This window comes from Typopeltis vanoorti, chromosome 9 (assembly GCF_054136105.1).
Source record: "Typopeltis vanoorti isolate ZY-2024b chromosome 9, IOZ_Tvanoo_1.0, whole genome shotgun sequence".
Classification (NCBI taxonomy): Eukaryota; Metazoa; Arthropoda; class Arachnida; order Uropygi; family Thelyphonidae; genus Typopeltis; species Typopeltis vanoorti.
The window spans coordinates 6,921,988-6,937,329 of NC_143557.1; the positions used below are offsets into that span (position 1 = coordinate 6,921,988).

Here is a 15,342-nt window from a genome sequence, read left to right on the forward strand (position 1 = left end):
AGGAGAATGATGGTGACTAGTGGAGTACCTCAGGGTTCAGTACCAGGGCCACTACTCTTTAATTTATATACCGACATAGAGAAAGATTTAAGAGGGGATATTCAGTTGTTTGCTGATGATGCAAAACTGGGGAGGGCATTGGTTGATAAAGATGATGTAGATATCCTGTAGGATGATTTAAATAAATTGGCACTCTGGGCAAAGGTTAATGTTTATCAATTTAATGTTGCAAAATGTAAAGTTATGTACTTTGGATGGAAAAAGTTGCAATATGGTGTATCATATTGATGGTATTGGTTTGCAGGAAATTGTTCAGGCTAGGGACTTGGGGATAATGGTGGACAAAGAGTTAAAAGTTCAGAGAGCATATTGCAAAAGTTGGTAAGCAACGAATTACTTGGATGTTGAAAAACGCACTAACAAGTAAAGATAAGGAAGTAATTATCTCTCTTTATAAGGCTATGATTCGGCCACATCTTTGCACATCGACTACTGTGCACAGATTTCGTCACCTGGGTTTCTTGAGGACCAAGAGGTGGTGTCGAAAAGATGCAGAGACGAATGACCAAGATGGTGACAGGAATACTCCCTATACCCTCATCTGTGGAATACTCCCTATGAGTATAGGTTGAAGGTTTATGGGTTGCAAAGTTTAATTGATAGGTGGAAAAGAGGGGACATGATAGAAACTTTCAAGATATTAAAAGGGTTTAATATTAAATCCCTTTAATATTTTCAATATATGACAAATAATCAAAGAACTAGGGGCCATATGTGGAAGTTGTGTAAAAGCGTGGTTAATATAGGTGTGCAGACCAGATTTTTTGAGTGGTGAGTGAGTGGAATGGAGTGCCAGAATTGGTTGCAAGTTCCCTGATGGTGAATGGATTAAAGAAGAGATATGATAGGATTTGTGTGTATGATGGTTGAGTTGGGTTTTCCACAATGAGTCTCCGGACTCCATGGAGATGCAATAAATAATAACAATGCAATGATGCAACTTTTTTTTATTTGTACTAACCTCCTGATTAACAATTTTTCTCCAAATCAATATGTTTTTCTGTCAAGACTCAAACATTATCAGATCTTATACTTCTGTCTTCTAAGGCACTTCTTACTATATCAATTCAGCTAAAGTCTGGGTCTTTTTTCCTGCCAGTCTAGCAAATCACACTTGTTTAGCTAACCTTTCCTGTTGCTTTCTGTTCAAGTGACCATACCACATGAGATTAGCTCTGCTCACACATTCCTGAATGCTAGCAATGTCAAGTTCTATCTTAACATGACTGTTTTTAATACGATAATTCCAGCAATGCCATCTGTTCATGCCCCTAATCTTTTTTCAGAATTTTTATATTTGTGGTCTCCAGTCTTGGATCAAATGCTTTATTTCTAACTCAACTCTCAGACCAATAAGTTAAAATTGGTTTGAACACTGTCTTGTATACAATTAGTTTAGTGTTTTGACTATTTCTCTCTTATTCATATACATTTATTCAATTGACTTCCTACCATATCAGCTTTGCTAATTCTGCTGTTTATTCCTAAATTTAATTTGCCATCTTCACTAAATATTGTGCCTAAATGGCTGAAATGTTTTACTTGCTCTATAGGTTCTCCATTCAGGATGCAGTTGATGTTTTCAATGCATCTGTCTATTTTCATTGTCACTGACTTTTTATTGCTGATTTTCATATCATAACTGGTAATTAATTTACGGAATTAACAACGCATATAAAGTAAATTAATTAAAGATAACTTTAATGAATCACTTCTATATTTCGACAATGTCACATTGTCATCTTCGACATTGTCGAAATATAGAAGTGATTCATTAAAGTTATCTTTAATTAATTTACTTTATATGCATTTTTAATTCCGTAAATTAATTACCAGTTATGTCTAACCAACGTATAAGTCTTACCACGATTTTCATATCAGATTTATTATAACAGTTGTTCAGTTCAGTCAGAGAGTCTAGCTGAGATTAACATATCCAATTTTGAGTGGTTAATACCACTTTCCTTCATAATGTAATCCATATAGATAATGAATAACAGTGGGATAATGTACATCCTTCTCACATCTGATTTAACACGAAACCATCTTTTACCTCCATTAGTTCTAACTGCTGACTTATAATTCAAATATAGACTATCCTATTTACACCGTATAACTGCAGCGTTTTGAACAGCATTTCTCTTGGAACTTTGACATGTCTTTTTCAGGTATAAAAAAAACTTATAAAAAGAACTTGACATTATTCAAGTTCATTCAGACAGTTGTATAGTGGGTGTCCTCCCACGATGAGTCTTCGGACTCCTGGGAAGTGTCACGAATAATAATAATAATTTGGAGGAAAATAACTGATAGAAGATTATTATTAAACTTAATTATGTAGTACTGGTTTTTTTTGTATACCATTTGAGGGTACATATCAGAAAACCAGTATGTACAGAAGTAAGAACAGTAAGAAGATATAATGAAAGGCATGCACTTTCATTTGCAAGCATGTGCTACATGGCCTGACTGATGATAACCATTAAGGTCTACAGAAGTAGAGAAAAAAGAACTGAGAGATATACAGAATATTGAGAGTAACAGCCACCCAAAGCTGGAATAAATTGAGCAACCATTTCTATTAAGGGTCTATGGATCAATGATTTTTTTTTTAACCACATTGAAGAGCAACTTGTAAACTGCATTAATCTCTATCTATCAGATACCATTTGGTGAAATGTTTGCTTCAGTAGTGAATGGACTGAATTCTTAACCAAAATCAATGGTCTTTGTAAATTAAAATTTACTTTTCAGGTCAAATCTAACATCTGCTTTCCATTTTTGGATGACAGCAATTAAAAGAGAAATACACATAGTGCTCATTTAAGTTTTCCAACGTATTATCAAAAAAGATGCATACAGAATGATATATGCATGCTTACTCTCATTATTGTTCCAACCATGACAGGTGTAATCAAGATGTTTGCTCACGAAGCCCATCTCTTTACTAATGTAAAGGTGCTTTTAGAACAATGACTTGATAACGTTAGTAAAATACTTCTGACGTAAGTAGTTGATCAAGGCATTGATTTTTTTTTTTTTTGTATAAAAGATATTTATAAAGCAGTGAAATAATTATTTATTTATCACAACTATTTTTTTTATGTATCACAAACAATAGAAGTGTGAATACAAAACAAAAGAAAATAAAAATGAGTCTTACAACAGAATCCTTTTAAACATGCAACCATGTAGCAGCTATGATAAAACACTATGAGAACGTGTATGCACAGGTGTGCGTATACTCACCATGACAAGGAATGGCTAGTGAGAAAGTTGGTGATCCAGTTGCAAAGTGAGGAAGGCAGACCATAGGATGGCAGTTTAAGTAGGCCCCTGTGCCAAACCTGATCAAATGCCTTTGAAATGTCAAGGGCAACATGCGAGTTTCTCCAAATTTCTCCATGGCCTGAGTCCAGAGGTGGGTGGTGAAAGCAAGATCAAGCTGTAGATTTGAGTGGCAGAATCCATACCGCTGGTCATTGATTAATTGGTATGTCTCTAGGTGGTTCAAGAGTTGGTTGTTAATGACCTTCTCCATAATTTTAGAGATAACAGAAGTGAGAGTAATTGGACGGTGGTTAGTTGGTTGACTTTTATCACCCTTCTTTGGGATGGGTTGGATGTGGACCTATTTCCATGTTGTAGGATAGATGCCAGTTGAATAGGAGAGACTGAAGAGGCGATACAGGATAGGTGTTAGTTCTGGGGCACAATTTTTTTAGCACAATAGCTGAGATACCACAGGGACCAGATGCTTTGTTTGTGTTCAGGTTGTTTAAGGATTCTTCGGATTTCTTTTGTCAGAAGACTATGGGAGATATGAAGGGAGCCATTCTTAGTGGCCAGAACTATGCCCAGGTCATCAATTCAGGAATTTTTTTTTTTTTTTTTATGTTGAACCCATACATGAGAGGTTGGTTGATCAACCTATAGTTTATTGGTAAGTTGGTCTTGTTTTTAGGTGAGGTAACTATAGTACCATCGAGATGTTTGAGTGATGGAAACCTGGGTGGGCAGAAGTTGAGTCCAATAGCCTTGGCAAGGAACCAGAAGCGACTCCTATTTGGGCAGGAGACGAGTTTGCAGCATTTGGCCCTTTCAAAGTCTGACTTGGACTTGGTGATGATTCTTTTGCAACTGTTGCGAGCTGCAATATACGTGGAGTGGGCAGCTGGAGTTTTTTGATCTTTAGCCATTGGTGGTAGGCAGAGGTTTTTTCTATTACAGCAATGCCACACTTTTGGAGAACTAAGGCTTGGATGGTGGCTGAGAATTTGGAGTGGAATAAGGAATGAAAGCCTTCATTCCTGTGAGGATGATTTCTGTTATTCAGTCTCAGCAGGTGTTTGGATCAGAAGAACTGAAACAGTAGTCGGACCATGGGAAGGAGGAATAGAAGTCACAGAGATCCTCCCAGTTGGCACCCTTGTATTGCCACAGGTGACAGCCACTTGGCTAGAAATTGGCATATTCTTTATTTTCCGTGATTTTTCTTAGCTGCTTCTTCTCTTTGTCAGCGATTCTTAATAAGGAAATTCCTATCTAATTAGTGCTTTCAATCCTATTTCTCTTCTTATAGTTTGCTACAATGAAAACAATTCTTTGTTATCTAGTAGGATTTCTCCTTGTGAATGTAGTGTGGAAACTAGAATTTGTATACCTCTATTCTATGTATTTCAGTAAAATAATGTATGAAGATTACAATGGGATCCTAAGACTAGATGAGGATTTTCAATATTGGAAGATTAAGATGTGAAATATTGAAACTGTAACTGGAAAGGGTAGAGTTAGCGGAGACTCTTGAAAGGAAGAAGTACTTTTAACTAGAAAAACATAAAAATATCTTGGATACATGGAAAGTGACTAGAGCCAGGAGGATAAATCAAGTCAGTGTTAAATGATGAATAGTATCATTAAGCAAGAGCTACAAGAAAAGAAAAGTTTAAGAGAATGCAGAAAGAAAGATGATCAGCAAAAAGCACACAGGCTAGAAGGGTGACCAGCAAGGTAAGGATCGAAAAATTAGGATACAAGAGGAAATTAACTAAGTTGAATAAAAAAATAAAAAAAAAAGTTAATGGCTACAGGTGGTTATTTTACTGGACTTTGCAAAAGCTTTTGACAGGATACTGATAAACTGCAGAAAATAGGGATGTATATGAAGCTGTTGATGTGAATAAAAAGAGATAAAGAAATACTAGACAGTAATTTAAGTAATTAAGGCATGTCACTAGTGGTGTGCCACAGGGCTGTATATTTTGGCTGCTACTATGTAACTTGTGCAACAGTGGCTAAAACAGAGTATAGGATTACCTGGTTGTTGAAGAGCACCCTACCTGACAAGCAGAGATAAATTGGTTATTATACCTCTTTATAAGCCCCCCCCCCCCCCAATCTAGACTACTATACATAGATCTGGTAACCTGAGATTCTTGGAGATGAGAAAGAGGTGTAAAGAATCCAGAGACAAATGAAAAAGATTGTGGCAGGTCTTTGGCATGCTCCTTATGAGGATATGTTGAAGATTTGTGGGTTGCATAAATCAGTTGATAGGCAGAAAAGGGCTGATATGATAGAGATATAAAATTTACTGAATGGTTTAATGAGATTGAAACAGGAAATTTTTCAATAAGTCTGATGTGGGTGGGAGAGAGAGACCACAGGTCATATCTCGACATTGAGGAAAAATATCATTAGCAAGAGTGTGAGGCCTAGATTTTTTGCTTGGAGAGTGGTGAATAATTGAATACGCTGCCAGTCTGTTGCAGGTGCCATGTTGGTGAAGTATGACAGAAAGTGTGCAAATGTTGATTAGTGCTTAGTATAATGTTTAGGGCTTTCCATGATAGTCTACGTACTCTGTGGAGTTGTCCATGTAATAATAATAATTTATATGTATAGTTATGAGTTTGGTATCATCACTCTGGATGTTGTCAGTTCTGTATTGAGCCAGATTAGATTTATGAGATTTTGATAAATTTATTACTTCTTGGGTAACCATTTAATAAAGCCATTTGTTTGATCATTTATATTTCCCATTATTACTTTTGGAGAAAATAACTGTGCACAAGTTATTTTCCCCAAAGCACTGATAAAATAGGAATATAGCAATCCATAAATGTTAGTTTTCAACTATTGTCCTTGTAAACTATCTGTCAGATTCTTGTTTGATGTGTTATGTCCAAGGAGGATATTCCTCCTAATAATTCTTTCTCTAAAGTCAGTTTGATTCAAATACGTAAACTATTAATTTTATTTAAGTTAAGGGATATTACATCCCATATAGTTTCTTAGCCGAATAAGAAACTCAAAGAGTTTCATGCCGAATATAGTAAAAACTATATATAAAGTTCGGCGATTCCAAGCGTAAGCAAATACCTGGATACTGCAGCACTGATCCCAAAGGGTAGTGCAAGCTGGGGCAACTCGTGGTATATATAGTTTTTACTATATTCGGCATGAAACTCTTTGAGTTTCTTATTCGGCTAAGAAACTATATGGGATGTAATATCCCTTAACTTAAACAAGTTATATGTCGCCGAATTGAAGCCTTTGGCTCTTCACATATCTAATAATTTATTAGAGCACCTCACGGCAATACTCGTAGTAGGGGTACAAGTTCTGTTCGCTACAAACTTGATATTAACTAGGTCGGGCTACTCACTGATGAGACCTCAATAAAGGTCGAAACTGGTCTGGGTAGTGACCTTCTCTCATAATGTGAACAAAAATACAGTTCCTAGGAGCTAAGTTCACATTATGGGCAAATATCAAGAATAGTGATCGGAGCTCGCTCAACCTCTACCACGAGTTGCCCCAGCTTGCACTACCCTTTGGGATCAGTGCTGCAGTATCCAGGTATTTGCTTACGCTTGGAATCGCCGAACTTTATATATAGTTTTTACTATATTTGGCATGAAACTCTTTGAGTTTCTTATTCGGCTAAGAAACTATATGGGATGTAATATCCCTTAACTTAAACAAGTTATATGTCGCCGAATTGAAGCCTTTGGCTCTTCACATATCTAACTATTAATTTTAGATAGAAAGGAAAGGAACTCCAATTCAGAGCCACTCCAGATACTGTAAATATCATCCATATAACACCACCAGATAGATGGTTAAGGATCAAGAGTTAAGATTGTTTCTTCAAGGCATTCCAAATAAAAATTAGCCAAATTTGGTAATATAACGAGCCTGTTGCAGTTCTTTCAACCTGTTTGATAAACTTTATATTCTAATAAATTCTGATGGATTGCTTTCATTTTCTATCCATAAACAAACTTTCCAGATTGCTATATTCCTATTTCAGCTGCAAACTATCCATTTCAAAAACATGGAATTATAAAATCCTTGGTATTTAGAGCACATAAAATTTGCTCCTCCAAAGTATCTCTTCAACAGGAATTGGAAACTATCAAATATGGCCAATAAATGGTTATAACCATTTAATAGAATTACACATAAAATCACTGACAGGCACAAAAAGGCTGATGTGATATACAACATCCTTCAAAAAGGAAATCTTCAGAACTTTTATTCCTTATTATATTAAAGACATACCAGAATGCATGGCAAAGATTTTGAAGAAATTCAAACTCACTGCAAACTTCAAACTGATCAGCCAAATCTGCAATCTGTTACAAAATTAAACTTAGTGCTACTACTTTTGCACCATTGCAGCTACTTAGTGTTTATCAAGTTCCATGTTCCTACAACATAATGTATCTTGGAATACCAGAGCTACATCTAGCTTATTCAAGCTCATAAATCTTGCTCAACATGGAATCAACAACACTAGCCATGAGATCCATTAATGCCAGACTTTTGCATATCTGTACTTCTAAGTTTAAACATTTATTTAGAGAAAGTGCTGAAGCCTAACTTAAATCATAATGATTTAAATTAGGGAACAGATTTCTCCTTTCTCCTATTCCTCTTGCCCACACATGGCACTGATATGCTATAGATCTTTTGGGCTTTTGTGTGTGGATCAGATAAAAAAAATAAAAGGGAAAAAATTTCTAGTAATACAAATAAAAACCTGAGAGTATAAGGAGATCACTGAAGTGTTCCCCCATTCTAACTTAAAGTCATGTGATAAGGTATCAAACCCCCCCCCCCCCTTTCAATTTAAAGTGATATGGTGTTAATATAATATTTTATAAAAAAATGTATAGCTAAATAGCAATGAAGTTAGGGTATGGTCTATATAGACTGATTTGGATAAACTAACTGTTGTTGCAATCAAGTAATGACATCTTATGATACCTCAACACATCCAATTAGGGGAAATAATTAGATACAGAAAACCTATTTTTGCTATTTTACGAATGAGTGAAACTATCTCTATAAATCTGCATTAAAAATAATGAATTAATCATCTTACCGATGTCCGTGGTCACTCATCAGTATTAATAAAGTGGAATTTAAAATACCATCTTGGTGTAGCTGCTGCAAAAAATTATGTATATCTGTGTCTGCATAACCAACTAAGTTGTAGTCATCATGGCTCAGTTCACCATGAAAACCAAATGCAAATTTTGGAATATCACGGTAAACATCAAAAAACTGTCGCAACCAGTGAAGCATCACCTATTAAAAAGATACAAAAACGTTAAAAAAAATTAATTTATGTATGTAAAATATAATTTAGAACCATTCTTACATGTATAAATTTTTTTCTTAATCATAATTTCATCACCAAATTCATGATACGCAATATGTACCCTCAAGGGATATGTATAGGATATTGTGATAGTAATTCGGGAAAAGTTTACATCATTGTTAACTTCCAGTTAACAATTTTACTCCAAATTATTTTTTTATACAGTTCTAGCTAGCAACAATATGGAATATGTGATCAGAAATTAGCTCTACTCACATATTCCTGAACGCTAACAATATCAAGTTCTTTCTTAATATTCTAATTTTTTAATATGATTTTGCCATTGATGTCATCTGTTCAATCTCCTTTCTCAGAACTCTTGTATCTGCGATTAATAGAAACACACAAACAAAAAATTAATAATTTAGATTCAGATCAGAATATCTGCATTAATACTTGCGAAAAAGAGGCTATGGAAGAGATATAAGGAGACAGGTGAAGAGAAGATACATGAAGAATATAAGACACAGGCCAGAAGAGTGACTAGTGTGGTAAGGAAAGCGAAACTGGAATATGAGAGGAGATTGGCCCTAAGATCCAAAGAAAATCCTAGGGAATTTTTTAGCTATGTGGCCAGTAGGAGGAGAAATGACTGTGGAAGAATGATATTGTGGGATAAAAATGGGAATAGAGTGACTGATGCAGAGGACATAGCGGAATTGTTCAATAAACACTTTATTGGAGTATTTCATTCTAGAGGAGTCAGTTTTAATGCTAGAGGGATAGGGCTGTTTCGAGGTTTAGAGGTACAGGAGGAGAGTGTGTTTCAGATACTGAGTACTCTGGATGTCAGTAAAGCTTTGGGACTGGATGGTATTTCACCACGAGTTTTGAGAGAATGTGCTAGGGAATTGACAGTGCTTTTAACCTGGCTTTTCAATGAAAGTCTGGCTGCAGGAAAGGTGCCCAGGGAATGGAAGGAAGGTAAGATAGTGCTGTTGCATAAGGGTGGTAACAGACTGGAAGTGTCTAATTATAGACCAGTCTGTGTGTCATCAGTGGTTGTTAAGATCTTGGAGAAAGTAGTGAGGGACCGTATACAGCACTGGGCAGATGAGGGTAATGTTATCTGTGAGAGTCAACATGGATTAGTGAAAGGGCGCTCTTGTTTTAGCAATATGCTAGCCTTTTATAATAAAGTTACAAGAACATTAGATGAGAGAAAGGCATATACTGCGATTTTCTTAGACTTAGCAAAGGCATTTGACAGGGTGCCACACGATAAGCTGATATTTAAGTTGCAACACATGGGTCTGGATGTCAGATTAGTCAACTGATTCAGGATTGGCTGTCTGATAGGTATCAGAGAGCTGTTTGGTGGAGCAGTTTCAAGGAGGCAGAGGGTTACAAGTGGGGTCCCACAGGGACCAGTACTAGGACCTATATTGTTTAATATTTGTATCAATGACATTGCCAGTGGATTGCAAGGGGATATTCAGTTGTTTGCGGATGATGCGAAGCTGGGAAGGAGTATTAGTAATAGTGCAGATGTGGTAGCCCTGCAAGAGGATTTGAATAAGCTAGATAGATGGGCAAATGAATGGGGGAGGGTGTCAGTTTAATGCAGCAAAATGTAAGGTCTTGAGGTTTGGGAAACATCGATGATTTTTCCCAGATTTAACGTTTGACTGTTGAGAGGAAGTAGGGGAGACAAGAGATCTGGGGTTGATGATTGATAGAAACCTGAAATTTAGGGGACATATTGCAAAGGTGGTGAAGGTAACACAGAGGATTGCTGCAATTATGAGAAGGACACTGCCCTGCAGAGATAAAAGCGTTATAATTCCGTTGTATAAGTCTCTGATCAGACCACTTAGACTATTGTTCTCAGATTTGAAGGGGATAAATTAACTGTGGAAAGGATACAAAGACGGATGACAAAGATGGTTTCAGGACTGTACAATTTTGGTTATGAGGATCGACTGAGGGAATATGGACTGCAGAGTTTGGTGGATAGAAGGAAGAGAGGTGATATGATTGAGACTTTTAAACTGTTGAGAGGTGGTTACAGGGTTCACAATGGGGAGTTCTTTCACTTTGTTGAACAGCAGGAAGGAGTGATGACAAGAGGCCATCCCTGGAAGTTACGAAAGGAAACTGTGAGCAAGAGGGTGAGGAGTAGTTTCTTTGCGTGGAGGGTGGTTGAACCGTGGAATGCATTGCCTGATGGAGTGGTGAGAGCGAGAACGGTCAATAAGTTTAAGGAGTGGTATGATAGGCTGTGTTTCTTAGGGGGACCTCCCCTTGATGAGTCTTGACATACTTTATGTTCTTAGGAAGGACCTCCCACGATGAGTCTTTTGACTCCATGGAGGCCAGAGTATTTTTTTTTTTTTATATGATAATATTTTTATTGATCTACTAAATTATTTACACATACAATAAACATCTTGAGTGACATTGCAACTTATAATTTAACAGAATTCAACACAAAGTGCTACTTTTCTACATTGGATTTCAATTAAAATTTTTAAAAATACTTTTTTGCCTCTATATTATGTATTTACAACACATGTTCTTCTAATATTTACAATAAAGATTATACAGAAATTTTGAATATACATAATTTATTTTTTATGTCCCAGATAAATTGCATGCATAGATGCTGTAATAATTATATATAATATTTATAACACATTACAATTGTGAATAACAGATACTTGCAAGTTAATAATTTTCTTCCTCGAAGCTTAGCAGAGCCTTATCTGAGGAAGATAATAGATGATAGATGGTGGTGGTTTCATGGTTATGTTCCTATACTGGTCACAAGCCAGGGGTTGATTTTACTGTTTGTTGGTACGTGCTTGGAAGACTTTGACTGCTATTACAGTTTAACTTTTTTTTTTCTTTTTTTTTTTTTTTTTGTGCAAATAGGGTTGATTTAGACATGGTGTGTTTGTTTCTTTGTGTTCTTGTAGTGATGGTTTTTGAGAGGAGGTTTTTCATAGTTTTCTGTGTGTGTGTGGGTGGGGGGAGGGAGAAAGAGAGAAACAGGAATTGCTCTAATTTTCATTCTCGCTATAATATTTATATAGCGCCTGTTTCAGCTCTCTGTATGTTCCTAGGTTTCTGTTGTCGAATGGCAGTTTGTTTATCATGTCAGGTACGTAGAAGTTTTGGGTAGCTTTGCCGTGGTGATTGTTGTACTTATATGTTATGTAGTTTGTTGACTGTGGTCTTTTTGATATGTTGTTCTGGTTACTCTATATGTTGGGCTGTAGTAATGTTTTAACATGACTGTGTAGTGGCATAAGTGTTTCACCTTAAATATTTTGTGTTTTGTCCGTGCTTCCTGCATAAGAGTGGGTTGTTCCCAGAATATCAGTTTTACCATTTTATCTTGCAACCATTGTAGCCTGTTAAGTCTGTAGCCTGCGCAGAATGCGTATCATGTGACTGCATATCTTAAAATGTTTTCACATAATGCTTTATAGATTAGTATTTTTATGTGGGTTGGGGCAATGTCTTTTAATCTGTATAGTTTAATTGCTATTATCCTAAGCTTGGTATGTAGGTAGTTTGTATGGCTATTCCAACTTTGATCATCATCGAAGTGAAGTCTGAGATAGCATGTTGTTTTCACCTGTGTGATGGTTGTGATTTTAGGTTCTGCACTTTGTGTATAGGAGGATGAATGTTGGATAGTGAGATATTTAGTTTCTATGGGCAGGGTTTGGGGGTTTTTGAATATCATTAGCTTTGTTTTTCCAGGGTTTATATATATGCCATTTTCGGTTAACCAGTTAGTGATTTGATCGATGTCGTGTTGCATATTTTTGTAAGCGATATTTGCATTGTTGTGAATGGATACTATGGCCGTGTCGTCGGCGTAATGGAAGATTTTACTTTTTAGGGGGAATTGGCTTATGTCGTGTGTGTGTGTGTGTGTGTGTGTAGTGTTTGTATATGTTAAATAGGACAGCTCCTTGCGGTACTCCACAGGTTACATGTACCTCTATGCTGTATGCTGATCCTACACGTGTGGTGTGCTTTCTGTTTTTCGTGTATGCTTTAAACCACTGGAGTAGAAAACCTCCAATTTCGATGTGGGTTAGTTTCATTAACAAGATTTTGTGTGTTAGTGTGTCAAATGCTTTTGTTAGGTCAATGAATACCACTAACGTTATTCTGTTTTTATCCAATGCAACATTTATCAACAACATCAACAACATCATCAAATTCCTGCCATGTACCCACAAGGGGTGTACAGGATATGATAGCACTACATGAAAAAATTGTATCATTACTAACTTCTTATCTACAATTTTCCTCCAAATCAGTCTGTTACTTGTCAAGACTCCAACATTATCAGATCTTCTATTTCTATCGTCTAAGGCACTTTGTACCGTATCAATCCACCTATATCTTAGTCTTCCTCTGGGTCGTTTTGCTGCCAACCTGGCAGAGAACACTTGTTTTGCTAATTTTTCCTCACCCATTCTGTTTAGGTGACCATACCACCTGAGATTAGCTCTGCTAACGCATTCCTGAATGCTGACAATGTCAAGTTCTTTCCTAATATCATCGTTTTTAATATGATATTACCATTGATGCCATCTGTTCACGCCTCTAATCTTTCTCAGGACTCTCATATCTGCGGTCTCTAGTCTTTGGTCAAGTGTTTTACTTCTGACCCAGCTCTCAGATCCATAAGTTAAAACTGATTTGAACACTGTCTTGTATACAGCTAATTTAGTGTTCCGACTAATTTCTTTCTTATTCCATATGAATTTATTCAACTGACTTCCCACCATACCAGCTTTGCTGATTCTGTTGTCTATTTCTATATTTAATTTATCCATCTTCAGTAAAAATCGTGCCTAAGTAGCTGAAATGTTTTACTTGTTCCACAGGTTCTCCATTCACAAGACAGCTGACATTTCAATGATTCTGCCTATTTTCATTGTCTTTGTCTTTTTAATGCTGACCTTCATACCATATCTATTACAACAGCTATTCAATTTAGTCAGAGAATCTTGCAGACTTGTAGCGGATTTATTTAGAAGTATAACATCATCCACACAAAGCAAAGATGCCGACATTAACATCTCCAATTTTGATATCATGTTTAATACCACTTTCCTTCATAATGTGATCCATATAGATAATGAATAACAGAGGGGATAATGTACATCCTTGTCTCACACCAGATTTAACATTAAACCATCTTCCTGTACTCCCTTCAATTCTAACTGCTGACTTACAACTCAAATAAAAATAAGTATTGCTTGATATAATGCCCCATTGACACCATATAACTGCAGCGTATTGAATAGCTTCTCTCTTGGCACCTTATCATATGCCTTTTCCAAATCGACAAAACTGAAATACAGATCTTTGTTATATTCCCATGCTTTCTCGACTATTTGTCGTAAAGTGAAGATCTGATCCTGACAGCCTCTGTTTGGCCTGAATCCAGCTAGTTCTTCACCAAGCTTTTCTTCCACAATTCTGCTCAACCGTTTCTCAAGTATATTTGCATAGATCTTGCCAGGAACACTCAGTAGGGAAATACCTCTGTAATTCTGACATTCAGTTTTATTTCCCTTTTTATATATGGGTACTATGAGAGATCTACTCCAATCATCGATAATTCGTCCCTCTGTCAAGGATTTCTGAACTATGCAGTGCAGCCACTGTAAGACTTATACCACCATACTTCAGCATTTCTGGTCGAATATCATCTACACCAGCTGCCTTTCCACATTAAGCCTTTGATGGCTTTTTCTACTTCAAGTATGGATATGTATTCCTGCCTGCATGCCTGGTCAGTGTTTTTTACCACTGTGCTGTCATCACTCTTGTTTCATTTAGCAGTTTTTCAAAGTAATTACTCCATACTTCAAGGATATCTTTTTCTGCAGTTTTCATGTCACCTTTATCATCTCTAACTCCTTTTACAGCACTCTTTCCTCCATTCCTAAGCTTCTTCAACAACCTCCAAAATATTTTGCCACCTTCTTGATATTTATTTTCTATATTCTTGCCAAAGTCCTCCCATGACTTTTGTTTAGTTAGTTTCACACAGTGTTTAGCATTCTTGCATTTGATTCTATATTCTCTAAGAGCACAAGCTGACTTATTTGACAGAAACTTTTGATATGCTTTCTTGTTTTCCTTCACTGCCTCTTTAACTGCCTGTGTCCACCATGGAGTTCTAATTTTTCTATCCTTGCAGACAACTTCACCACATGCCTCTCTAGCTGAATCAATGTTTTCTTCAGATTTTGCCACTGAATCTCCAAGGTTTAATTCCTGTTCTCAAACTCTTTCATTTTTTCTTCAATAATCTTTGTGTATTTTAGTCTACACTTCACATCTGAGAGCTGCTCAACTTTTATTCGCTTTAAAACTTTTTTACATGTTTTTCTTTTCAGTATGAAATTCAATTTTATCCTACTCAAGACTACATAGTGATCACTTCCAATTTCAAATCCTCTGTACACTCTGGTGTCCTGCACCATAGTCAATGAGACTTTTCTTATTCCTAGCCTCTTCTCTCCATGTGAATTTGTGCACATTTTTATGTTGGAACATGGTGTTAGTAATAACCAGTCCATGTCCTGAGCAGAAATCCAACAGATATTTGCCATTATTATTAGCCTTGCTCT

At 36.3% G+C, this 15,342-nt stretch overlaps 1 protein-coding gene across 1 annotated transcript in view; it reads right to left on the minus strand.

Annotated features, from left to right (window-relative positions):
* LOC150102869 (uncharacterized) overlaps positions 1 to 15,342 on the minus strand; it is an 80,582-nt gene that overhangs the window by 39,618 nt on the left and 25,622 nt on the right. The window contains exon 2 of the mRNA XM_090397960.1: positions 8,453 to 8,658. Within this exon, the coding sequence (XP_090254086.1) occupies positions 8,453 to 8,658 (206 nt within the window). The remainder of the gene's footprint in view (positions 1 to 8,452; positions 8,659 to 15,342) is intronic.